We start from the raw sequence: 24,124 nt of genomic DNA, 5'->3' as shown, positions 1-24,124 counted from the left end.
AGCTTCCATGAAATGTAAACTGGAAATAATGAAATGTAAATGGGAAATAATGTGGGAGAGAGCAAAATACTTCCACGGTGTGAGACAAAGGTGCTGGGTTAGAGCTTCCAACTGCACTGGGACTTTAAGGTTGTCTGGTGGTTTGCTGCCTCTTTAAACCAGAGGTGGGAGATGGGTCTGTGTCTCACCAGCTGCTGGGTTGGACACTTTTGGACACTTCCCAACACGGCCTGGGGGACAGCTAGCCTTGTGCAGTGGGCATGGAGAAGGCAGCAGCTTTTCCTGCCTCAAGGCAGCTTGCATGATAACCCTCAGCTTGGGAGTGGTATGTGCCGAGTTTTGCTCTGCTGGGCCAGCACGTTCTCACCTGGTTATGGAGAAATGTCAGGGTCTGTCCAGGCTTCCTTAATAGCTCTGCCTGTCCTTTGGGCTGGGAGTGAGGGGGAGCATGTGCCACTCTCACCTTGTGACAAGTTATTTTTGTAAGGGGCTGGGATTCATCATCTCCAGCATCCATCCTCTCTTAATGATTCCTGTCTCCACTACGAGTACTCTTCCTGCCTTTGTTGGAAATTCTACCTTTCTAGTCCGAGGACCCTCCGTCCCTGCCAGCCAGGCCTTGGGAGTTAATAATTACAAAGACTAATTACTCCTGGTGCTGCCTTGCAAAGCTGAAGATCTTTCCCCTCCTCCCAAAAGTTCCCTGAAGATAACAAAGGTTACAGCCATCAACACAAATGTCTCGGACACTTCGCTCCGAGACTTCAGAGCATGGGGTTGGCCTCTGTTGTCACCATGGATCCTGGCCATGAGGCAGGGCAGGGCTGTAGATGACACAGACACCCAGGAGAAGCGGGGACAGGGAATTGCTCCCCGTGTGGTATCTACAGCGACACTCTGCAATGGATACAAGGATCACCACGTCTAACTTGCCTGCCTTCGGCATTGTGTCCCGCAGCGAGGCAGAGGATGGGGCAGCTGAGACCAGGGCGGGGGCTGCCCCTGTGTGCGAAGGCTTGGAGGGGATTCTGCTGCCTGCAGGAAAGCCCAGGGCAATGGCAAGGTAGGACGCAATGGGAAACGTGGGGGAAGGACTGATCTGGAAAACATACTCTGAGGGTGGCCTGTGAGGGCGGGGGCAGTTTTTGGTCCAGTTGACCCACTGTCACCAAAATGGCAGTGCTGTCAAACCAGAGGTGGTTGTGGGACCCACTGTGGGACTAGGGCAACAGCAGGAGCGTTTTGCCTATTTCGTTCCCAGTGGGCAGACATGCCCCAGGGACAGCGACGATGTGCTGTGCACTCCCTGGAGCACTTGCTGGGGAGGTGGGAACCCTGCAGTGCTGTGAGTGGCAGTTCTCTCTGCCTGTAGGTAATGCCCCAGTGAGAGGGTGAACTTCCTAGAACCGTCGCTCCTCTTGATTCCAGTGGTGGGCTGTGGAGCGGTCATTTCCAAATGCCCCAGGAATTACCTGGGGCTGACCCTTTTTGCCCCCTTGTGCTAGCAGAGCAGAGCAAGCGAGGGAAAAGCTTTGGGGATGAGGATGCCCTGGGAAAAGGGGCTCCTCGGTGCAGGTGGTGACGCAGGGCAGAGGAGAATGGGTGGACAGAGAACGGTGTGTTCCCACTGCTTTGCAGAGAGGATGGAAATCTGTGCTGCCACATGACTGCACTCATCTGCTGGGAGAGCTGCCCTGCTGCCTCAGCCCCCCGGAGACAGCGAGTGCAAGGATGAGCTAGCTAAAAATCGGAGCCACGGCAGCCAAAGTTCAAAGCTCAGTAACGAGACCGCCTTGTCTCACTCATGTAAGGGCATGGAAAGCCCAGTGCTGTCCCTGAATGCCGAGTTTAGAAATCCTGGTCTGGTCCCGCTGTTGCCCACCACTAACAAGCACAGTCATTCCTCCCCCCGGCCACGCTTCCCCATCCTCTCACCTTCCTATTACCACTTTTTTGCATCGCAGGCTTCCCCACTGAGCCCACAGAGCTGTTTCGGCAGGAGCCTGAGGGCTGGTGAGGGGCGATGTGTTTATGGGGAGCAGGGGCGCGCACCTTCTCCCTGGGCCGCTCCGGCCACGCAGGCTGCAAATCCTAGCAACGTCCGCCGGCGTACGACCGCTTCCCCCGTGCCAGGGGTTGTCTCTCCACAAGCTCAGCTCGGTGGGAAGGCTTTTCGCTCGGCCCAGCAGCGCACACCTCAGACGTGGTGGGTTGGGAGCCCCAAATCAGGGCGCTGACAGCAATTCCGGGGTTTCTCGTGTCTCTCCCCCCAGGCCTTCCACCAGGGCTTGCGAACCCCTCCGTGGAATCACGGGTCTGGAAACAGCCCTGGGTTTATTGCTGAGGGGAGACTGGCGTGATTTCCAGGTCAGGCAGCCGCGGCTCGACGGGAAACACGAAACCCCCGCGGGCTGATAAAACCGTTATAGCTGCCAGCGGGCCCCGGCCCGCAGCGCAGCACCACCCGCCGGAGCGGATCCGGGGTCCCGGGCCTCCCAGCGCCGGGCTGCCGCACAGGCCTGCCGGCCGCAAGGCCGCCAAGGGGCCGGGTTTGGCTCCACGCCGCGGGGCATGGCAGCGGCACACGACACGCGTGGCAGCGCCCGGGACGCGGCGGGGCGGCAGCGCGCAGGCGCGCCCCCTGCCGCGCGAGCCGCGCCGGGATCACGTGGTACCCGGCCCCGGCCCGCCCCGCCCCGGGCGGCGGGAGCGCGTCCTTCAGGCGGAGCCGCCACACCGGGCACGGCTCCGGCTCCGGCTCCGGGCATGGCTGCGGCGGGCGCTCCTCCGCCTCCGCCGTGAGCAGCAGCAGCAGCAGCAACGGCGGCGGCGGCGGGACCCAGCATGCGGCGGGGGTAGGTCCGGGAGCTGGGTCCCGCCGGCTGGGAGGCTGAGGGCGGCGGGGCAGCCGTTAGCGGCGGGGCCTGGCCGGTGGCGGGGAGAAGCGGCGGCCGGGCTCTGCGGGCCCCCGGGGTCTGGCGCCGGGACCTACTCCTGCCCTCACAAGCCCCCGAGCAGGCAGGGGCGGGAGCCGGCGGGGGGCCGGGCCGCCCCCGGGCCTCGCCGCCCGCGGGTGCTGGGCCAAGGGCGTCTCGGCGGGACGAGCCGGCCTGGGTTTCTCCTTGGGCTTCCCTCGGGGTTGCTCGTTTCGTTGTTGCTACCTCGCAGCCGAGCGCAGGGCTCCTCAGGCGCGCGTTCGTGCGGGCAGCCGTACCGCAGTCAGGTAAGGAGACAGAACACGGAGGTGCCGTGCCCACCCGCGACCCGCAGACGTGAGGACGCAGCGGGTGGTTGCCGTCTGCTGGGGCAGATATAAGAAAGCCGGATTGTGCGTTACGCCCTAACAGAACGGACCGTATCCTTTGCCAAAAGCTTTTGAGAGCCGGTGGGGCGGCGAGCGGGCTGGGGACCGATGGTGCTTCGTGGCCGTCGGCGCGGCAGCGGTCAGGCGTCTGTCCGGACCAGGATGGAAAAGTCGGGTCCCCTTTGCAAGCCTGAGGGCAAGAGCCTTACCCGGAGAGACCCGCAGGCTGTTCGTAGGGGAAATAATCCTGTCAGATCAGCACTGCAGGAAACGTGGGGCCCGCTGGAAAAAGTGCGGATCCTGCACATTTTTTTGCTTTTTCTACAGAATCCAACTTCAGAAGGTTGTGGGGTGTTGGTTTTCGTTTGGGTTTTTTTGGTGTAAATTTGCATTTCTTGTGTCACTGTGGGACCTTTAGGATATGATCTGTTTTTCTGAGACAGACAGCCACCAGTCAGACCAGTGTTAGCAAGAGAGTGCCAGTGCCTGTGCTGGCCCTTTGGTCTCTGCAGGGATGTACTTCAGAGCCCCAGCTGGACACTGGAGATGGGTGTTTGGCTGGGCAGAAGCCAGCATAGCCAAGGCTTTCTTGAGGATTCCATTTGCACGGCATGGAGAATGTGCTATTCCATCATAGAAGCGGGGATGATTTTTCAGGATGGGTTTTTAGGTCCTTTGGCATTACGGAGTGTGGGTGGGACTGTTTCATTCCTCCGCATTCTCCAGTTTTCTTCCATAGCGTGTGGAAATACGCTGGAATACCTGCTTCCCAAGACAAACAACTTTCATCTGAGAACTTGCGAGTCATGAAGAAACAACATTGGGTTTTTTCTTCCTTTTACATATGGGTTAGGTTGGCTGTCTTGGTAGTTTAGTGGACTGTTGTAATGTCCCTTTTCCTTGCTGCTGCTTTGTTTTTTTTTACTAGCTGCTCGGTTTTGAATCTAGCTTTTCCTCTATGCTCTGGTTGTTTTTTGTGTTTTGTTTTTTTTTTTTCATTCTGATCACAGAAGCTTGAGCTGCTTGGACTGGTTGGTTGGGGTCCTTCTGCTGTGTCTCCTCTCTAATGCAGGAGAATCTGGAGAGATGTGTTCTCTGCAATTTACCCTGTCTAATCTCAAAAGTTCACAGCAGAGAGGGCTTCCACTATGCCACCTGGGAAACGGTTTAACTGTTGCACAGACCTCTCTGGCATTCTTTCCCTGCTCCAAGGCAAATCCATTGCAGAGAACGTCCCCTGATCTCTGGGATGAATTGGTCTCATTACTTCCCCACCTTCCTTGGGTCATTCTCTTGCTTGATAGTTCCTTAGCCTTTGGAGACCTCCTCATCCTGCTAGTGATGTCACTGTTTAGGTAAATGATCCTTCTAAACCATTTTATTTCTTCTGTGCAGTTCTGCCTTTCCTTTGATTAACCAAATGTGCCAATGGAGCAGCCTAACCGAATGAAGCAGGCACTGCATGCCCTGGACACCATGTAGTTCACACTTGTGTGCTCTCTTGCACCTCAAACTGTAGATGCCAGCCCAGTCTGGGAGTTCCCGTTGATCCTGGCTCACTCAGTCAGGCGTATCCCTCCACGTTTGTGTAAATTGCTATTTATCAAGCAGTCCCAGCATGCTGAATATGAATTATCTTTGCTTGGAGGAACTGTCTGTCCTTTTTCCTCTGGCCAAAACTCATTTTATTTTCTTGCCCTTTCCCCAACACACCCTTTTATTTTTCACACTTCCAAATTTAGTAGTATCACCAGGATGAGCCTTCTTTTCTAGATCTTCCCAGTGAATGTTCAGTAAAGCCAGGTGAAGTCAATGGAACACTAGTTTCTATCCTTTCCTACCTTCTCAGCACTGCTGTGTGGCCATCGTTCTGGTGCTTTCCCTTGTTCTTGCTCAACAGAGAGGTCAGCAAAATCTGTGATACCAACTGCATGTCTCCCTCCCCCAGTTCTGTAGTCAAAATGCTGTCCAGTTGGCATGGCACGGCAGCAGGGATGATCCTGCGCTCTTCATCTTCCAAGGGTTCAGAGAGTTTTCCATGTGTGCTTTTCCACATGCTTTCCTGTGGTACCTGAGCTGAATTAACTGGTAGCTGCTGCTGCTTCTTTCCCTCTTTGGAAGATGACTCTGGACAACTGTTGCTTCTGGACAGCTTGGGGGGGTGGGTGGCAGAAAGGGAGCAATTTCAATAGAAAAGGCGGTAGCACCACGTTGTTGCCAGGTGGCATAGCCTAGGAGAAAAAGGCCTGTCAGTAGTTGGGCCTTATGGTTTGACTGCCTTTTGTGTTTGGGTGAGATGAGGGAGAACAGGGCTCTTTTGAGCTGCACATGGCTGAGGAGATTAGCCCAGCCTGTGCTCCGTCGTGCCGTATGGGGCTGCAGCCCGAGCGAGGGGGAAGAGCGTGGCCTGGCTGGGATACTGAATTTGCTGGTAGGGCAAATTCAGGAGAGAAGAATACAGAGATTGGGAAAAGGGAAGAAAAGAAAGTGAGCCTAACCAGAAGAAGGTGATAGCTTCTCTGCAGGAGAAGGTAGTGGGCAAGAAGCAGTAGCCAGGAGGAGTGTGCGGGAGGAGGGATGGGTGCTGTGCATGGAAGAGGGTAGCACCACAGCTCAACTGAGGCTTGTGACCCAGGGATAACTGGCAGCAGGCTCATCTGTAGTGCAGTGTGTGTGTGCTGCTGAGTGGCTGGACATGACAGAAAGCTTCCATGTGTGCAAGGGTTGATTGCACTCCCGCTGACTTCAAATGGCAAGTGACCCCATGAGGACAGTTCAATGCACGAAGAAGGAGTGATGCATGCGCTCTAGGCAACACTTCGATTGCAATGCCCCATCATGCAGGCACTCAAGCCTATGTTTTCCACTCCTAAGACCCCAGCTGCTGCAAAACCTACTAAATTCATCAGCCTCTTCCTGAGGGCCTGTGTTAGTCTGTTGACAGCTGACAAAGCACTGGGGAACAGTGTCCTGGGTGATTCTTCTGGTTCCCTCTTTCTAGTACGTCTCTACTTGCCAGCCACTGAAATGAAAAAATAGGGCTTTGTCCCATTCAATGGAAATACACTGTTTTAGACAGCCCTATGGAGGACTTCAGTGGGAAACCAGTAGGTTAAAAATAGATGCTTCCCCTCTGAAGCAGGGGTAGGAGGGAGAGGAAGGCTGGGTTTGCAGTGGAGGGGATTAGGGTCTGCATATTGCTAGGGAATGGGAGAGCTGTACTTGCTTTTTCTTGCTACTCTCCTTCAGTTGGGGAAGCAGTGTCTCTGAACTTGGGTCTACTGGGTGTGTACTGGAGTCCTAAACAAGCCAGCTGCCTTGAGCTGTTTTTCTCTGAAAGCAGGCGAGAATGGGATTCCTGGAGCAGCTGTCTAGTTCTGCTTTATCCTGAGTTAATAGTATCTGGGATATGCTGGTTGAGAAGGGTAAAACCAGGAGTTGCTAACAGCATGGCTTTGTCTGCTGAGTTTTGTGTGTCCAGAGTTATCTGTGAGGGAGTACTCACCGTTGAAAAAATGGCCCTTCTTAAATGGAGTGCAGGCTGGGCATCTCAAAGTAGACTTGGTGTGATTCTCAAAGATCCCAGGATAAGAGTGGTGATTTCCCCCAAAGTCTTTATGTTAGACTGTCATCGTCTCTTCTGTTGCTGGTCTGGAAGCAATCCATGCCCAAAGGGTGAAGCACTTCAATAGGGAGGCAGTGCCTGCATGCAGGGTAAAGGGACTGGTGCTGCTGCTGGACACAAAGCAGGTCCTCTAAGCCAGTCCTGGCCTCCTCATACCCCATCGCCCTCCCTGCCTCACTTCAGTGCCTGTGAGAGGCTGGAGGTGGAGGGGTTGTGAGTGTTAGAGGAAGGCTGTGAACTGCCCTCATAGAAAATGTCACTGTGCTGGTTCCCCCACAGCCAGGCCAGTTTTGAGGAAGACGGCCCGAAGCAACCAGCTGTGGGACACTGGAAGACACTAATGCCATCCAAAGGCAGCAAGGAGGAGCCGGAGACTGGATGCCAGGATGCTGGAGGTGTGGATGAGTCCCAGTCCACCGAGCAGCTCAATGTGTCACGTCTACGCAGCTCTTCGGTGGAGATCCGTGAAAAAGGGTCTGAATTCCTGAAGGAAGAGCTGCACAAAGCACAAAAGGTAAGGCCCAGAGTTTGTGAGAACATCTGAGGATGGCGGCACAGATTTGAGCAGGGAGGGTTTTCCTAGAGGTGGTGCTGAGGGGAGCAGGGTCTGAATGTGGCTGTGCTGCAGTCTGGAGCAGGCAGAAGAGAGAGATTGAGCTGAGGTGGCCATAAAGTGCTTTGGAGCAGGACATCAGTTGCTAGGTTGACCCAAAGCCTGTGCCAACATCCAAATTAGTCCTGGAAACCTGCTGCAGAAGGCAGTTTGAGGCAGGCAGTGCTTACTGTGGAGCCTCCTTGCTAATGGCAAATGAACAATTCTAGCCTGAAAAGCCCGCTACAGCTTGTGGAGGGATGCCTTTGGTGACATGGAGCGTGGTAGAGTTTAGCGACAGGAGTCTTGGGCCGGGGATCTGTGCCATGGTGGGGAGGAAAGGTGGTGATTGACAGGTAGGGGCAGGCAGGCATCGGTAGTACTTGTGTCTGCTATGAGCTCATGCGTCCCTCTCCATTTCCTCAACAGGAGCTGAAGCTGAAGGACAAAGAATGTGAGAGATTGTCAAAGGTCAGAGAACAACTGGAGCAGGAACTAGAGGAGTTAACAGCTAGCCTATTTGAGGTACCACCCTCTTCCTTTTCCCATAATTTCTTAAGCTAAGCTTACATCCAGCTCCTTTAAGACAGGCTTTCCCTGAACTTCCAGCCATCTCCTCCCACAGTTTCCTTCTTTCCCCTGTTGTTCTTTCCCACTTGGAGAAGCAGAATTGGGTAGTGCTGCAGGCACACCCTCAGAGCAGGGCCTTGTAGCTGCTCCTGGGGAATATTTGCATGCATTTCTTTTCCCTTCTAGCGACTGTGGGATGGTATAAAGAGCACAGTATGGGTCTGTACATCTGGTAGGAAAAACAGATGTGGGACTGCCTGTAGCTGGATGTAAGCATGGCTCCCTGTCCCTCTCCTGTGCCTGCTCTGTATTCTGGACAGCAGCTGCTGTGTAATAGAGATGATTCCCTGGCTTGTGTCTGCCTTTGCTTGGGGTGGGAGCAAGCTGGATGTCCTCATATGCTCTGCTCCAGTGAGTGTTCCGTTCAGAAGGCCTGTTGGTTGTGTTTTTTTTGTAATGTGATTCTTGCCAAGCTCTATCCTGGCAAAATCCCATTTACCAGCAGTTCTAATGTCTGGATCTGACTGGGCAGTGAGGAAAGCCAGGCCCCATCTGTGCCTTTGAAACACGGGCTGGTGCTGAGTGCAAGGGCCAAGAGAGCATCTTCCTCCCAGAGGTTTGGCTGCCTGTGCTCAGGGTGAACTTAGAGATAATGTAGCTGAGGGCTGTCCCCTTCCTTTGGTGGCCTTGGACAAACTGCTTCCAGACCGTGCTGCGGGGAGGCCCCAGCTAGGACTCACATTCCTCCCCTCTTCCTGTGGGAGATGCTTTTAAGCTAGCCTCTACCATTCGGCCCCCACCTGAGCTATAGCTCCTGCTGTGTTGCAGCCATGCCTAGACCGCGAGGGCTGGCTGCTCTGCAGGGGAGGTGGGAGCAAAGTGCAATAACAAGTCAGGCAAGAGCTGTGACCTCACCAGTGAGGAGCCAAGATGCGGAGCAGCCAGTCTGCATCAGGATCTGTGCCACAGGCAGCAATCGGGGTCAGAAAACAGTCCAGTGATCAATCGGCCAGTCTGCAGTGACAACGCAGGCCTGAGGTCAAGTCAAGAAGCCAAGCTAGTGAGTCTAAGTCAAGGTCAGAGCCACAGAGGTACTGGACTGGGTGCAGACACAGTTGCTGTACAGGTGGGTGCTAATGTTACAGCCTTGGCTTTAAAGCAACTCTCCAGGGCAAGGAGGGGCAGGCCTTTGCTTCTAGCTTTCTTCACAGCAGCTCGTATCAGTGAGAGAGATGACCTTGGACTCAGCCAGCTAAACACTTTAATTTAACCAACGAGACCCCTAGAAGGGAGATGCCCTCCAGGCTCTGGCACTGAGAGCCTTCTCTGGGAAATTCTGGGGGAAGGCTCTTCACAGCTGACAGAGTAAAACCCTCGGAAGTGACAGTGATGTCTGTCCCCACTGCTTGTTTGCCCAGAGTATGTGATGTGGCAGGGCTTTGGCCTGCCCTTCTGGCTTTATGAATTGGGGCTGCAGCAGGCAGACTAAAATTCTCTCTGGTCCAGGAAGCGCACAAGATGGTGAGAGAAGCAAACACTAAACAGGCGGCGTCAGAGAAACAGCTGAGGGAGGCACGAGGGAAGGTGAGAATTGCACTCTCTGACTTGATCTCTGTGCTGGGTTGGTGCCATCCCTGCCCAGCCTGGCCGTGGTGCCGTTTGTTGGCTGGAGGAGAGTGAAGTGCCCGCAGCTCGGTCTCTCTGAGATGCTGCATTTGCTCTGTGCCCTCTCCAGCAGACACTGAGTGTGTGAGGGGGAAAGGCATCCTTGCAAGTGCGCTGCTGATCCAGCTCCCCTTTGAGAAATGGATGACCGGGGAACCACAAAGAAGTGATAGGCTGTTTAATTGCCACAGATGTGGGGATGGATAAGAGCAGGGAGCTGGGGAGTTGGAATTCCCTGACAAAGCTGCATCACAGGGCTGCTCAACTAGTTCCTTCTTGAGAAGAGAGAAATTTCGTCTGGGTTATTGGGTCTAAAATGTGCCTGGGGCAAAATGTGCTCAGAGTGAGGAGCAGAGGGATGGGTTCCCGAATAGCTGCTCTTTAGCCCTGTTCAAAATTCTGGGTGATGGTGGGCATTTGGCAGAATGGGGAGAAGGCTTCATGACTGGGCTTGTAGCTGGTTCCCTGTGGCTTTAGTGTTTGGTGGGGTGCAGCAAGCTCAAGCTTAGCAGGTGCTGAAGCTGCTGTTGACTCTTGCCTTGTCTCCTCAGATCGACATGCTACAGGCAGAGGTAACAGCTCTGAAGACACTGGTGATCACATCCACACCTTCCTCTCCGAACCGGGACCTGCACCCTCAGCTCCAGAGCCCTTCTAAAGCCGTCTTCAGGAAGGGCCATGGGCGAAACAAAAGCACCAGCAGTGCAATGGTCTCAGCTACCAGCCAGAATGTGACTCCAGAGCCAGTCAGTCATGAGTGCAAAGAGGTGGGTGAGGGCCATTTACTGCATTGGCCTTGGAGCCACTGCTGTCACTGTGCTTGGGGAGCTGTGTGGCTTCTGACTTGAGCTTCCTGGAGAGCTCTGTGCTTTCAGTGTTGGGAGAAGCTGTTTGTGCAGTAATGTGGCTAGTTCCCTAAATTTGTGCTGAGGCAGGCCCTAGAGGGTTTCCGTTGTGGAGTTTTCCTCTTCTGGGAAGTATGTTGAAGGCTGCATCAGGACAACTGCTAGAGGAAGCAGCTGAGGAATCCCTGGAGGGCATGGACAGATCCAGGAGTTATCCCTGCTGAGAGTGGATAGGTCAGGAGCTGCTGAGCAGAAGTCAGTTGTTTGCCGCATCTTGGCGGTTGAGTGCACTACCGCTTCTGGCATGATTTGCTGTTGTTTCTTCTGTCTGCCTAGTTTGGCTTGGGGATCAGGCTACCTCCATCAACTTGTAGTCTCTGTCACTTGTTCTGTGTTCTTGGGCATGTCACTGTTCTTCTTTGCAGAGCATATAGTTAATTAATTAAATCTAATTCCTTCCTCACTGGAAGGAACTGTGCAGAGAAGCATACAAAGCATTTGTGAATATCTTTCAAACAAACCCTGTTTAATTCCCTTCAGCGATCCCCCACCTGCTGTGGCCATGGGTGTAAGTTAAGCTTCTTCCTGCTAGCAGGACCTTTCCATCTGGGAACTTTCCACTAGCCAGATGTGTACACAGCTGTCCTGGGGAGCAAAAAGGAGGCAGCTTATGGTACTTGGTCAGGAAGAATGAGAATGAGTGAGAACGTTGCGGGGGAATATATCTCCCTAGTGATTTTTTTGAGAGCTGCGGCCTCTGTCATGAAGAATTGTTGAGGGAACTTGAAGGGACCTGGTCACTTGGCTTATGTGAAAATGTATGCGGAAGGGCTGCTTGTGAAATTAATACTCTCACCAAACAGGGCTGTGCTGGCAGCACTGGTAACGGCTGCTTTTGGCAGTGGATTCGGTTAATATGCCTTGTCAGCTTCTGCGCAGTGCTCTTGTTGCTAGAGCTTGGATGAAATGCTTCAGGCAACATTGGCTATAGCCATTGTCCTGAGACGCCAATAGCAACCAGAGATGAAGATCTTTAACTCTGCTCACAGGCAGAGAGGAACAAAGGCTGTGTCAGAAAGAAAGCCAAAGGGAAAAAAATCTGTTCAGTAATTGTGAAGACCTGATGCACTGTTTTCTCTTGGTCAAGCAGGGAACAGTCCAGATACGCTGGAAGCTGGAGTCAAATGCAGTCAGCTAGAAGCTGCTCTGAGGGCCAGGAAGAAGAAGGTTTTAATCTTTTTAAGGTCCTTTGACCTTTCCCAATGCTAATCATTCCTCCAGTCAGAACAGAGGAGCTCCAGACTGAGAGCCCAGTTCGGTTAACCACTGATGACCCGGCAGAAGTTGCCCTCTGCCTACATTGAGCAGAGATAACTTTTGCCTACTGGGTAGTTCATTTTACCGTTCTTGGCTCAGTCTCGGCAAAGCTCACGTGGACGATCTTTAGAGAAATGCTAGGTCTTGTGACTTGCTTGTGAAAGATTTGGACCTGTCATTTCTTTGTGTAGGTAACTTCCATATGGTGCAGATATCCTGGGGCTTAAAATCCCAGGGTTACAGCTTCTGAAGTGACTAATAATTTTACATATCAGGGGTGTTGTGGTTTTTGTTAACTTCTTAATTTCCGTCTCTAAATTCCTTAGTAGCTTATGTGAGAGGTGATAAAAGGGAACCTGGCATTCAGATAGTTGGTGGTTGGTGTTCTATGTAAAAAAAACCACGTCCCATCTTGAATTGAGCCTAAAAATGACAGAATTTCTGTTCCCTTTTTGCAATTCAAGCTGAAGTCACGGGGCCACAAGCCACACCTTTTGACGCCTTGAGCAGCATGCTTAGTTCCCTGGAAGGGAGGACTTGAGCCTTTCTTTGTATCTTCTATTTTGTCTCATGTTTTTTACCTCCCTTTCTTGCTTGTCTCTAAACCTTTTCCTTCACTGTCTGTCTCTCTTCCTCTGCCCTCAAAGTCTGGGTTACCCGCTCTCCTCTCTCTGCTCCTTTGTATCATCCCTGGGAAGGCTATCCACATCACCTATGAACCAGGCTGGCAGGCCTTGGGGGCAGATGCTTCCTCATCCTTGCGGCAGGTAACCTTTCTGGACAGCACTGGGGAGGGGTGGGACCCATCTGCCTCTCACACTTCCAGCCTTTCAGTTGTAGCTTCCTTTTAAGCTAACTTTTTTTTGGTTTTGTTTTACTTTTTGTGTTTGGTGTTTTTTTCCTCTCAATTTGATTTTCCATCTTGTGGCTCTGAAGCTGTCTCCTGGTATCGGCTGAGCAGTTGGCATAGCATAGAGCGAGTGTGCTAGAACCCAGACCTTTCCCAGCTTTGTTCACTTATGTTCTTTGTGTTGCTCAGCAGGGCTTCTTTAGGTTTGTTTTTTCTGTCAGCAGCTTTAACAGGATTTGCTGGCCTTTTAAGGAGATGCCCTGTCAGTCAGGTTGGTGGTTCTGCTAATGGTCCATCTGGGCTTTAAATGTCAGGTCCCAGAGAGTCTCCAGGACTGAATTATTTTTAGCTGGACAGGGATGGAGGGAGCAACCTTCCTGCTGGCTCAGGGGATGGGAGCAAGCTCTGTCCTGGGTCTTTTTCTGCTGAGCAGTGATAATGCTTGCAGGCCCACTGTGAAAGGCAACGAGCAGACATTAGAATGGGGAAAGCTGTTCCTACTCTTTGAGTTTCCTTTGAGAGACCTCCTTTCCTATGCTCAGCTCGCTCCTGCAAGCATGTGTGGCTGCCCAGTGTTCCCATTACTTCTGCAACTCCTCAAACACCAGAGTTCTGGGCTTGGAGTGGTGTTTAAAGGGCTGGCATACCCTGTGAGCTCATACTTGGGCTTGCGGAATGGAGCCCTGCTGATGGATTTTTATTAATAGCTTTTTCCAATGCATCCTCTTCTGTAGCAGTCCTTTCCTTACAGAATGGTGCTGCCTCCTGTGTCCTGGGTGCCATTGCCACTGTGCTTTGCCATTCAGTTGCTCTTGTCACTCCTGCCATCGGCTGAGTGGGCACTTGGACTGTTCGGTGGTTGTGTGGTGGCTTTCCTGCAGCAGAGGTGCTGCCCTGTCCTGGAGGAAGGGTGGGACACAGAGGTGCCTGCAGATTTCTGGCAGAATAAGCCCAGTATGGCTGTGTCAGTCTGGCACAGAACTGCTGGTGGGTGGGAGATGAAGGATTCTTGGAGCAAGCCAGCTTCCCTCAGACACTTCTGTGACGTCTGAGCCTTTCTAGATGCCAAAGCAGATGTTTCATAGTTAGGTTACCTGCATAGTAACAGATACCTTTGGATATGGTATCTCTCCCTTCACCCACCTTCCCTCTTCCTGCTCCTCTTGGACACTTGCTGCAGGTCGACTCCATTTTATTTGCTGAGTTCCAGGCCTGGAAGGAATCTCCAACTTTGGATAAATCCTGTTCCTTCCTGGACAGAATTTATCGAGAAGATGTAGGACCTTGTCTGGACTTCACTAAGCAGGAGGTGAGTGCTGGAAAAGGAGGATGAAAACTGCACAGTCTGGCAGCACAAAAGCTGCACCTTTATGGAGGTGATGTTTGTACGCTCATATCTGCACTCATTTCTCTTTGCCGCAGCTGTCGGAGCTGGTGCGAGTGGCTGTGGAGCAGAATACACTCACCATTGAGCCAGTTGCTTCCCAGACACTGCCTGTGGTGAAGGTGTCAGCGGAAGAGTGCAGTGGGCCAAAGTAAGGAACCGTGCTTATGCTCTCTTGTCCTCCTTCCTACTGGTCTTTTTGTACGATCTGGTGGAGTTTGGCCAGGCCTTGCTCAGTCAGTTGAGTTGAACAGTTCAAAGGGCTCAGCAGGGTGTTCTCCTACCCTATGGCCAGTGGTAGCTCAGCTCAACCCTTCATGTGAGAAGAGGAATTAGCTCAGCGGATGGATGGGAGTTGACTGTTTTGAAGTATAACCTAGTGATGTGTTAGTGCCCTTGGCGTGGGAGAGGGTGTTTTGGTTTGGGTTTTTTTCCCCCCCTTTAAGGTTTAATGTTCTCTGAAGGTGTGTTTGTGCATAACCTAGAGCTGCACAATCTCATGTTTTTGCATCTTGTGAGGTTTGAACTCACTTTGCACTCCTGACCTTGCTGGTGCACCAAGTGGGTTTGAGCCTCTGTCAGAAGAGATGTCCTCTTGCTGCATATCATCTTCCTCACCTGATGCTGTCACCTTGCCATCAGAATTGGGGCTATGGCTGCTCCAGACCTTGCGTGACTGTGGCTGATGTGACAACTTGAGATTGCCTCAAAGAAGGGGAGCACCAGCAGGAGTGGCATGATATTCCAGATGAAGATAGCAGACTTTATCCAGCTATTGAATTTAAGTTCAGTCAGGGCACTCTCTCTTTGTTCTTCCCTCCTTTACCTTCAGAGCACTTTCTAAGTGAAGGTGTTTCTGTAACAGCAAATGCTGCTTGCCTGCAGGTTTCCTACCACTCTCTTCTGCTTTTTCTGTCATCTCTAGGCAAATTGTTCCATGAGTATGTGTCAGGCCTGTTCCAAGAACAACCCATCCTGTGTTTATTCTTATCAGTTTCCTTTTGTTTTGTTTTTTGTGTGTCTTCACAGTGGGTTCTGGTCACAAATTGTAACGTAAGTGAAGTACTTATTTTTTTAGTCAGTGATCAAAGGTCTCTAATCCATGAACAAGTTACTAACTTAGTGCTATTTAGCAGATTTGAGGCTAGAGCTGAACTAAGCTAACTTTTTAACTCTTTAATTTCCACCCAGACAGGATGATAAGGAACCTTGCTATTGGCAATAAAGGACCCAAAAGGAATTTGTTCCTCTTTGCTTCCCAGATGCAAACCACTGATTTTTATGGCAACTTTCGACATGCTGTGGACTAGAAAGGAGAAAGCTGGGGTCCCTGCCCAAGCTGGGACTGACCAGACCTACTTGTCTGTCAGTGCAACAGTTAGAGAGTCTAAACAGGCAGGGACTGAGTTGGCCACTCTGTGACAGCCAGTGGCATCAGAGCAAAATGCTGGCCAGGAGGTGCTGAGGACAACTGGCTTTCGTGATGGCATGTTTGGCAAAGTGCCCTGGGATGTGTAGAGTGCTGAAGGGCAGGTGTCCAAATGCTGTGGTTTAGGTTACTTTGAGCTAGTTGTGATAGCTGGGGTTACACCATGTGGTATCAGCCAAGCTGAGAGTGACCAGCAGGGGTCTTCCCCCCCACCCCCAGTGCACTGTGATACTCAAATGTAGGACCTCTTAAAAGTATCTTGTTTACAAAGGTATCGGTCATCCCGTGCCTTCCGAGGATTTGATTCCTGTCAGGTGTGTTAATATTTGCGCAATGATTACTTCTCGTTGCGTCCAAACACTTAAACAGTGCATGCTTCCACTCTTGGCTAATATTTGCCTTAATAGCAGTGGAAAGCAAGCGGAGACACATGCTCAGAAGCTCTCTTTAACATCTGCTCCTATGTGTTATTGTCTTCTATGGCCCGCACAGTAATTTTTTGCAGCTGGGGAATGATGTCCCTCTTCCCACCATGCAGGCACTAAGTCTCTGGGGAATGTGGTGATGAAAAAGCAGAAAATTCTGCTTGACTGCTTTCGGTGGTGGTGAAGGAAGGGCAACTGGCTGGTGCTGGGGACCATTCGTCTTGCAAATAACAGAAGGAAATGGCATGAAGACAGTGACATGCTGCACCCTTGCTGGTTACAACTTTTGGTGGTCTCCCTGGGAGATGAGCTGTCTTGAAAAGACTATTTTATTTTTTTTCTTCACTTGGTCTGAAATTTTCTTACAGCTGTGAAGCCAAGCTTCTTCCCTGTCTGCACAAGAAGGGATTGGCTTGTTTTTTAGGAACTGCAAGCTTTATCCAAAGCCCCCTGAAGTCAGTACAAAGTCATTCCATGTAGCTTCAACTATAGTAGCTTCAAATCAGGCTCAAATTAATTAATAGGAGGCTAGTATAAAGGTTGCGGTGTGGCTTGTTTTGAGTTCTCATCATGAGCAAATACTGCTCAAATGCTGGATTTACCTGTTTTGAGACCAGGTTTGGTTTCCAGCCAGCATGTTTTCTATCCCATCAGGAAAGCTGATACACCTGAGCAGAACTCCTTCAGCAAAAGCCGTGTCTGGAACATGGAGGAGATGTGCAGAGACCAGATGACATCTGTTACACTCTGCTCCAGCCTCACCTCTGTAATATTTTCTGTGGTTTTGTCCTGGGCTGTCTGCCAGGGAAGGAGTACAGCCTTGGTTTGCTTGGGCATGGAATAATTCATGGTTCCAGATATTTAGCCTAAGGACTCCTAAACTTGCCGTTTATGGAATCTTTCAAGGAGCAAAAGGCTCATATCAGCCAAGGTTTTTTTTCTCCTTCCTGCTGAACTGACACAGCGTCTGGCTTCTGAGCTCCCACATCCATCTCTTGGGGATAGTCTTGAGGTTGTTGAATTGCTGTGTTCTGCTGTGCCACTAGATTGCTAAAGGCTGAAGTGTTTTTTCTTTTTCTGCAGGAAGTGTGCTCTGAGTGGCCTCCCCAGGACCTGCAAGCACCGCATCATGCTGGGAGATTCTGGGAATTACTACTACATTTCACCATCCTGCAGGGCCAGGGTGAGTCTTCCACCTTCCCAGGGTGCCTCAACCCTCCAGAATTGTTCCAAGCCGTGAGACGGAGGAGCTCATGGGTCAGCCCTCAAACTGACAGAGACCTGTGGGGCTTGAATTTGTTACTGGAGTTGAGGTGGCTCTTGGCTGATGACTAGGGTACAGGTCTCCAGCCTTGCCTCGTGCTCTGCCTTACGTTCCTTCAGGCAACCTGTCTTCAGTGTGTTTGCTTTCCATGGTTTGATTCAGTACAGGGACTTGATTGTTTTGCTTTTATTACTATTTTTTAATTCTCCTTTGTAAAACACAGTAATTTTCTTCTCTAAATGCTGGCTCTTGTTACTGTTCCAGAGCAGATCAGTGACTCAAATGGTTATGAGAACAAGCTGTCCTTTCTTTGGAAGGAAGGGAGAAGGTGAATGATTTGTTAATGTTGCTGTTGGGGCTCAGATTCAATGGAGCATTTTAGAAGTTTATTCTTTCCCGAGCTGCGTATCAGAAGAGCTGATCCTGCAACATGTGACTATTTCTGAGGCAAAAAGTTGGTTTTGTGGACTTAAGTTGACCAGCTTTTGTCACTTGCACCAAAGTACTCTAATGTGTCACACCCTTACCTCCCTGCTCACACGCTTTCTGCACATACCTTTAACTCCAAAGATTTTCATTCAGTCGGTGAACAGGGAGATCATGGACTTTGCTGCCACATTAAAAGTAGTGGTTACTTATGTCTTAAATGTGCAATAGATTGGAGTTTTTCCGCAGTGTCTCATGGATAGTGTAATATCTTGGGATGGGATTGCAGATGACCAGAATTTTTTTTTTTTCTCCTCTCTTCCTCAGATCACAGCGGTGTGCAACTTTTTCACATACATTCGCTATATCCAGCAGGGCTTGGTGAGGCAGGATGGTAAGAGGGGTTGGTAGCTGGCTGTGGTGGGGGTGCCTTCTGTGGGGTATTGGGAGGAATTAAGAGGTCCCAGTCAGTGTGACAGGAATGGGGCCAGCTTGGGGTACCCTGAACTCCCTGTGTCTTTTATGAAACAGTTAAATGACAAATGACAGGCATGAGTGGGAGGAATAGATGCACCTATTCCTTGCTCTTCAGCTTGTTGGGAGCTTTGCCTTGGGGTGGAGCTGGTAAGGGGTGACCTGATGGGCCTGTCCTGCTGGACCCTCCGGCATGTCTTCTTCCCTCGCTTTGGGGATGAGCCTGGCTGGGCCGCACTGAGAGAGCAGCATAACATGAGGTGGTGTCCAGCTGTGCCTTGCTTACTGATTTTTTTTTTTTTTTTTTTTTTTGTGTGTGTGTGTGTGGTTTTTACCCTTCTCTTCCCCACACCCATTTTGCTTTGCAGTGGAGCTGATGTACTGGGAGGTCATGCGGCTCCGGAGGGAGATGTCTCTGGCCAAACTTGGGTTTTATCCCAGTGAGATGTAAGCAGAGGCCTGAGCATGGAAGGAACCTGCTCCTGTACGAATGGCTTGTCAAATGCAGTCTGCCAAACAGATGAATGCAGTGCCTCTCCTGCGGTGGGCCTTACTCCCTCCCCACCCTCCCTCTGCCTGAAGCTGATCAAGGAGCAAGAAGCACAAGTTCTACCTTCAGCTGTCCCACTTCTCCAACTGTGACTGGAATGCAGCTGCTGAGCTACCCCCTCAGAGCTGGGCTGGCCCTGGCTGCGCTGGGGTGGCTGTCTATAGACAGTCCTCTATGGAGTTTCCTATATGCAGTGTATATCCATTTTTTTAAAAGAACTTTTGTTTTTATATGCAGTCTGCTTTGGCATAATATAAGGCCAGCCCTGTGCGAGGCGGGAGTCCTGGACCTTCTTTGTAAGCAAGTCTTTCAGGACAGATGCTGGCTGTCTGTCCAGCCAACTGTTCCACTCGTTCTTTGGGGTGAAGGGGGTTGCGCCCAGCCGTACACCTAGGTCCTGCTGACCACTTACTTCCCTAACAGCCCTGTAAATGCCAACAGCACACGATAATCTCATGGAGAGCCATGAACAGCCTGTTTCCAAGTATTTCCTTGCTCTTTTTAAAGGAGAAGAGAAGCAGGAGAAGCTTTCTGCCAGCAGAGTCACAATGAGGGATTTGTTTCTGTTTTTAGCTTGCGATTTGGCACTGGGTAATCCAGGCTGGGGGAACAGCCGGAGCAGAGGCGGGAGCTGTGCACCTGGGGCCTTCGGCAGAAAAAAGCGAGCAGGGAAAAATTGCATAACTCACAGCTGGCCGCAACTTGGCTGCAGTCTGCAGGATGTTTTCTCCTGGTCTAAAGAATCTGCTGCAGTTGTCGCAGGCAGATGTGGACCTTGATGGGTCGTGCAATGTCAAGTGTGACAATCCTTGGTGCAGAAGTCCCTCCCCCATGGTGCTCTTAGATACAAACCTCATCCACAGACGCCTTTGAGCTGTTGCTGCTCTGAGGGAGCTTTGGGCAGTACTGTTCCCACTGTTGAGACAGAGACCATGGTCCCAGGCTGGGTTCTTTGTCTCCAGAAGGAGCATGCCCAGGCTGGGCACTGTCCTGAGGCCCCGAGATGTCCTCCCCAGTGTTACATCAGACCTAGAGATGTGCATCTCCTGGGAAACCCAGCTTCTCCTGGGCTGCCATCCCCAGTGAGGAAATTTGAGACATCTTTTCTGTGCACGTGTGAGGGATGTGCCTGTGGTTCCTGTGTGCCTCAAAGCGTGCTGGGAAGGTTGTAGCTAAAGCTGTTGGAAAGCAGAGGCCGGCTATAGCTTGAGCTCAGGCCTAGGCTTGTTTGTACAGAACCGTGTTAAAGACATGGCAGTGTTTTGTAGACAGTTTAGCCTTTTTTTTTTCTTCAGTGACTGTGAAATCGGCTTAGCCACCACCCACCCTGAAGGTTTCATCTCACGTGGCATTTCTGCACCCTTGACTGGTGTGCTGCCCTGTCCCTCTGCCATCATCATGACTCCCATCTTAGCAAGTTGGTGCCCAGAACCAGATCATCATCCTCAGCTCCATTAAGCTTCATCTTCTCCTGGGAGATGCTACAGTAGGAACTCTGTATCTTCAGTGGAAGAAAATTAACTGAGTTGCTGTGGTTTTGTTCAGGGGAGGGAGGAATAGACAGGAAAGACAAAAGTATTTGGCTTGGAACCTAATACAAGGACAGCTTCACAGCAGATCTGAGAACCTTCTGTGGAAGACCCCACCATGAGCACAAGCTTTCCTGTCACTGAGTGCAACTTCACAGTATGCTGCTGAGTTGCTCCTCAGGGTACTCCTTTTCTTATAGCTGTACCAGCATATTGTTTGCCAGGGGTTAGTAGCTATGTGAAATGTGAATCGTCGTCCCCAGAGCTGGGAGAGTACATACGAACATGGAATCCACCTCCTTCAGCTCAGAAAAGGGCTGACCTGCAAGTCCAAGTTGTTAACACCCCACTTCAGCTTTTGCTTCCCGCAGCGGAGTGCCCCAAGTCACGCCGCTCACCCTAGCTAGGTGAGTGTGCATATCTGCTACCCTTCACCAAAGGAGGGTGTTTCAAATGTAGAGTACAAGCCTGAAAAATACATCTTTGGGTAAGAGTCTGGCTGGGTCCTGAGGTGGTGATAAACCTGCATTTTTTGGGTGTCTGCAGACTTGTGGCAATTTGACACCAGCTTTTCCAGAGGAGAAAATAGAAATGTCTTTTCCCTAGTTGCAGACTTCAGCTCAGGTAAATTCTATCCGTGGCAGTTTCTGCTCATATCTGTTCCCCCTGACCTTTTGATCTCTCTGTGCCATTAGCTGCTATATTGCACAACAGACGTGGCTGCATTGCAGCACTGGGGAAGGTTTGTGGGATTCCCCCCCCCCCCAATGTCACTTTGTAAAGCACTTTGAGATGAAAGGAATTCGAGAAATGCATTGTATAAGGTTGTCTTACATTTAAAACAAAGCAGAGAAAACAATTTGTAAATTAATACGAAGTCACTCCGTTAACAGCAGGATCGTTGCACCCTGCCCTTTATTAAAGGAAAATAAACATTTGCTATTAACCTCTTTAAAGATCTGCCTGGTTGCAGTTCTAGGGTTGGGTTGGTTGGAGCGTGTGTGCTCGGTAGCCAAGAAATCAAGTTGGGCTGGCATTGTGCTCTGTGCTTCGCTTGCCACTCTGTTTTTAACGCTTTTAGGGACTGGGGTTTTAATGCTTTGCTTTATCAGTCTGCCCCTCCTGCTCCCTGACTTCTCCGGGGGACTAAGAGACGGTCTTTTGGTAGCAAGCAGAGTGTTTCCCACACACAAAACTCTGTTTCTTTTGACAAGGCAGGTCCCTGTGGTTCTTGCTGAGGGAGGCTGAGGTTTCTTCCTCAGTTGTGCTCCGCTTCCATGTACTAGCGTGAAGTACATGGAATGATATGCTGGCTGTCCCAAAGGCTGGTTAATTCAAGGATCTTCTTCCTTCCTCTTTCCTTGCAGGGCTGAGCAGTCTCCTGCTTTTCTTACCAGTAGGTGGAGGCAGAACTGTGGTGGGAACTTTTCAAAAGTTGTCATTATTGATGGGCCCTTAAGTGGTGTAGAGTGAATGCTTCTCTTCTCTGAAGGTGTTTGGATCGTGGACTCTTCTTTGGCAGGTCTTCCCTTGGCTGCGCAGGGGCCCGGGGCTTTGGGCACAAAGGCAGGAGCTGGCACGTATGAGTTGTAGCAGCACTGGGGACTGAACTTGTTCCTGCTGTTCAGGTAATTCCTCCTGCTTTTCGCTGCAACTTGATTTGGAAAAGGCTGCCTTTTCTTACCAAAAGGTAGCTCCAGCTCCTGCAGGCCCTTTCTTCTCCTTTCTAGGAGGGGGCACTGCGGCTGGGTTCCCCTGGCCCCAGCCCACGCGCAGCTCTCCGTGCCACAGAGGCGAGCGCAAGTGAGATGCTGGCTGGTTGTGGGCGCAGCGTGTGCCTGCCCTGCAGCAGCTCTCGGACTCTTCAGGTTGGAAAGTTGGGTCACCCTGGCTTCACTAAAATAACTTTTCTCTCCTGCGTTTAGCTGTGGACACTAACGTTGGAAGATCTCTTGCCACCATCTCTCGGTGATGGCAGTGGAGGGAGAGAACAACACATCATATGCCTTTGGGTAACTGAAGCAGAGGTACAACCAGAGTAGAAAACAGCGTTAGACCTCATGGTGGTAGTGGTTCTGGGACCTAGGGCTTCTCCTACATTGAAGGTAAACTTGCGTGAGGATGAGTAAGAGAAAGACTGGCCCCAAGGAACCTGGTGTCCTTGGGTGAGGCAGGGTGAGTGCTCAGTGCTGAGGTTCTCCCCAGCATGGGGCAACGAACCTCTGAACCCCCATCGTCTTCCTCTGGATTCGTGCTTGATGCAAGGGTGGTCAGGCCTTCGCCATTTTTCCTGTTTGCATGCAGTCCTGAGACCCAGTCACTGATGCTTGCTATGACAGCGTGACAAACATCAGCACGTCCTTCTCCGTGCTGTGTTTAAAGCCAGGGACTGGGGTCCTGTGTCCTCCCTACCCAGAGTGCCCGAGATACTCTTAGCCAGGCCCCCAAATCTCCCCGTCATCCTTTTCCCTTCCCACTCCTCTGTAAACGTGGGCGTTACTGCCTTCCTCTCACGGGACGAGTGGCACCTCACTGCTGCTCAGATTTCCCTGGCCTGTTCGGGTCGGTGCGCGTGCTTAAAATTTGCCGTGGTTGGATTCGTTCTTGTTGGCATCCGACATTGTGGGAAGGAGAGATGATGGAGGTGGCTCAGTTTCAACAAGTGCCCAGAGGAAGGAGCTGCCGCCTCGGATGTGGAGAACCCCAACAGAGAGCAGTGATGCTTACCCAAAGGTCCTGTGTCTTTTTCTAAAATGATGTTACCATTTTTCACGTGGTGTTAACCATTTTATAGGACAAGTCGTCTGGGCATGGAGAAGGAAACCCACTGGTGATCTCAAAGCAGGAGCAGAGCTGGTGGGGTTTTCCCGTCCTGCTTGTGCCCTCGCTGCCAGTGCTGGAGTAGAGCAGGGATGCAAGCGGAGCTGCCAGCAGGGACGGAACAAATTCCCCTGGATGGATGGGGTCTTCAAGGAGGAGATGGCAGGCAGCTGCCAGGGCCAACAGCAGAGGTGATGGAGTAATTAGGAGGGCTGTCCTCTTCCTGCCAAACTCAAAACTGCCTGGGTGCCCTTTCCCTGATGGGTCCGGAGTGGGCTGCTGTCTGCTCAGATAACTAAAGTTGCTCTGTGCTTTTCTGCTCCTGACCTGTCCTGTGTTAAGCAGCTAAATTTTGCCTTGAGAGCTGTCTCCAGAGTGGGATATCTTTTTTTTTTGCGGGGAGGGGTCCTACAATCTGTATTAAAAAGTAATAGAAGAATCTTCGTTTGTTGCAAGGGGGAATTGCCGCCTCTTTTTCTCCGCAGGTTTCGGTCCTTCTCCCTGCAGCATGGTCAGGCAGCCACAAGAGGGCACAGGCAGACCAGGCAGGGACTGTCCTCCCTTGCTGTCCACCCTGCGAGAATGGAGCATCTCCAGGGTCCTACCTCGCTTCTGCTCCTGCCTCTGTGAAGGCAGCACGCCTGCTGACCAGGTGTATTTCTGCAGCCTTCGTCTGCTGCTGGCCATGAGAATTGGAGTTAGATGGGTGCCGTTCTCCTTGGGCAACCGGAGAATAAGCCTGTGATGTGGAAAGGAAAGGAAGGATTTGGGTTCCTTTAAGGGATTCTTGGTGAAGCCTGAGGAACGTTGCAAAGCCACGAGGATGGTCAGGTGAGAGACTGAATGTTTTGCTATGTCCGGGTCTTTAGGTGTAATGTCCTCGCCAGAGTCAGTTGGGATTGCTGTTCACAAACTTCCCTGCCGTTGGGAGCTGAACCATGAGGTTGGCTCCTACGCTTCTATGGTTGGAGAAGACATCAGCCCTCTTCCTTATCCACATCTGCCTGCCTCTTCCACCAGAGCTTTCCTGCTGTTCTCTCTCTCAGAAATAAACC

General features: G+C 51.4%; 1 protein-coding gene across 1 annotated transcript; it reads left to right on the top strand.

Moving 5' to 3' along the window:
* Nucleotides 1–808: 808 nt before the first annotated feature.
* On the top strand, nt 809–18,827 carry LOC309405425 (guanine nucleotide exchange factor for Rab-3A-like; the record flags this gene model as incomplete). The annotated part of the gene is given in 13 exon segments (XM_082000195.1): nt 809–907; nt 909–1,063; nt 7,209–7,443; nt 7,951–8,046; nt 9,598–9,675; nt 10,308–10,523; nt 12,566–12,685; nt 13,949–14,077; nt 14,191–14,303; nt 15,182–15,205; nt 17,090–17,189; nt 18,024–18,090; nt 18,539–18,827. Coding segments are annotated over 13 exon segments (1,515 nt in total). The 3' UTR covers nt 18,622–18,827.
* Between the last annotated feature and the right edge of the window lie 5,297 nt (nt 18,828–24,124).

Source organism: Phaethon aethereus (genome assembly GCF_964289735.1).
Source record: "Phaethon aethereus genome assembly, chromosome: 5".
Taxonomy (NCBI): domain Eukaryota; kingdom Metazoa; phylum Chordata; class Aves; order Phaethontiformes; family Phaethontidae; genus Phaethon; species Phaethon aethereus.
Note: the sequence above shows the minus strand (reverse complement) of the source record. Positions and strands in the feature narration are given on the sequence as shown.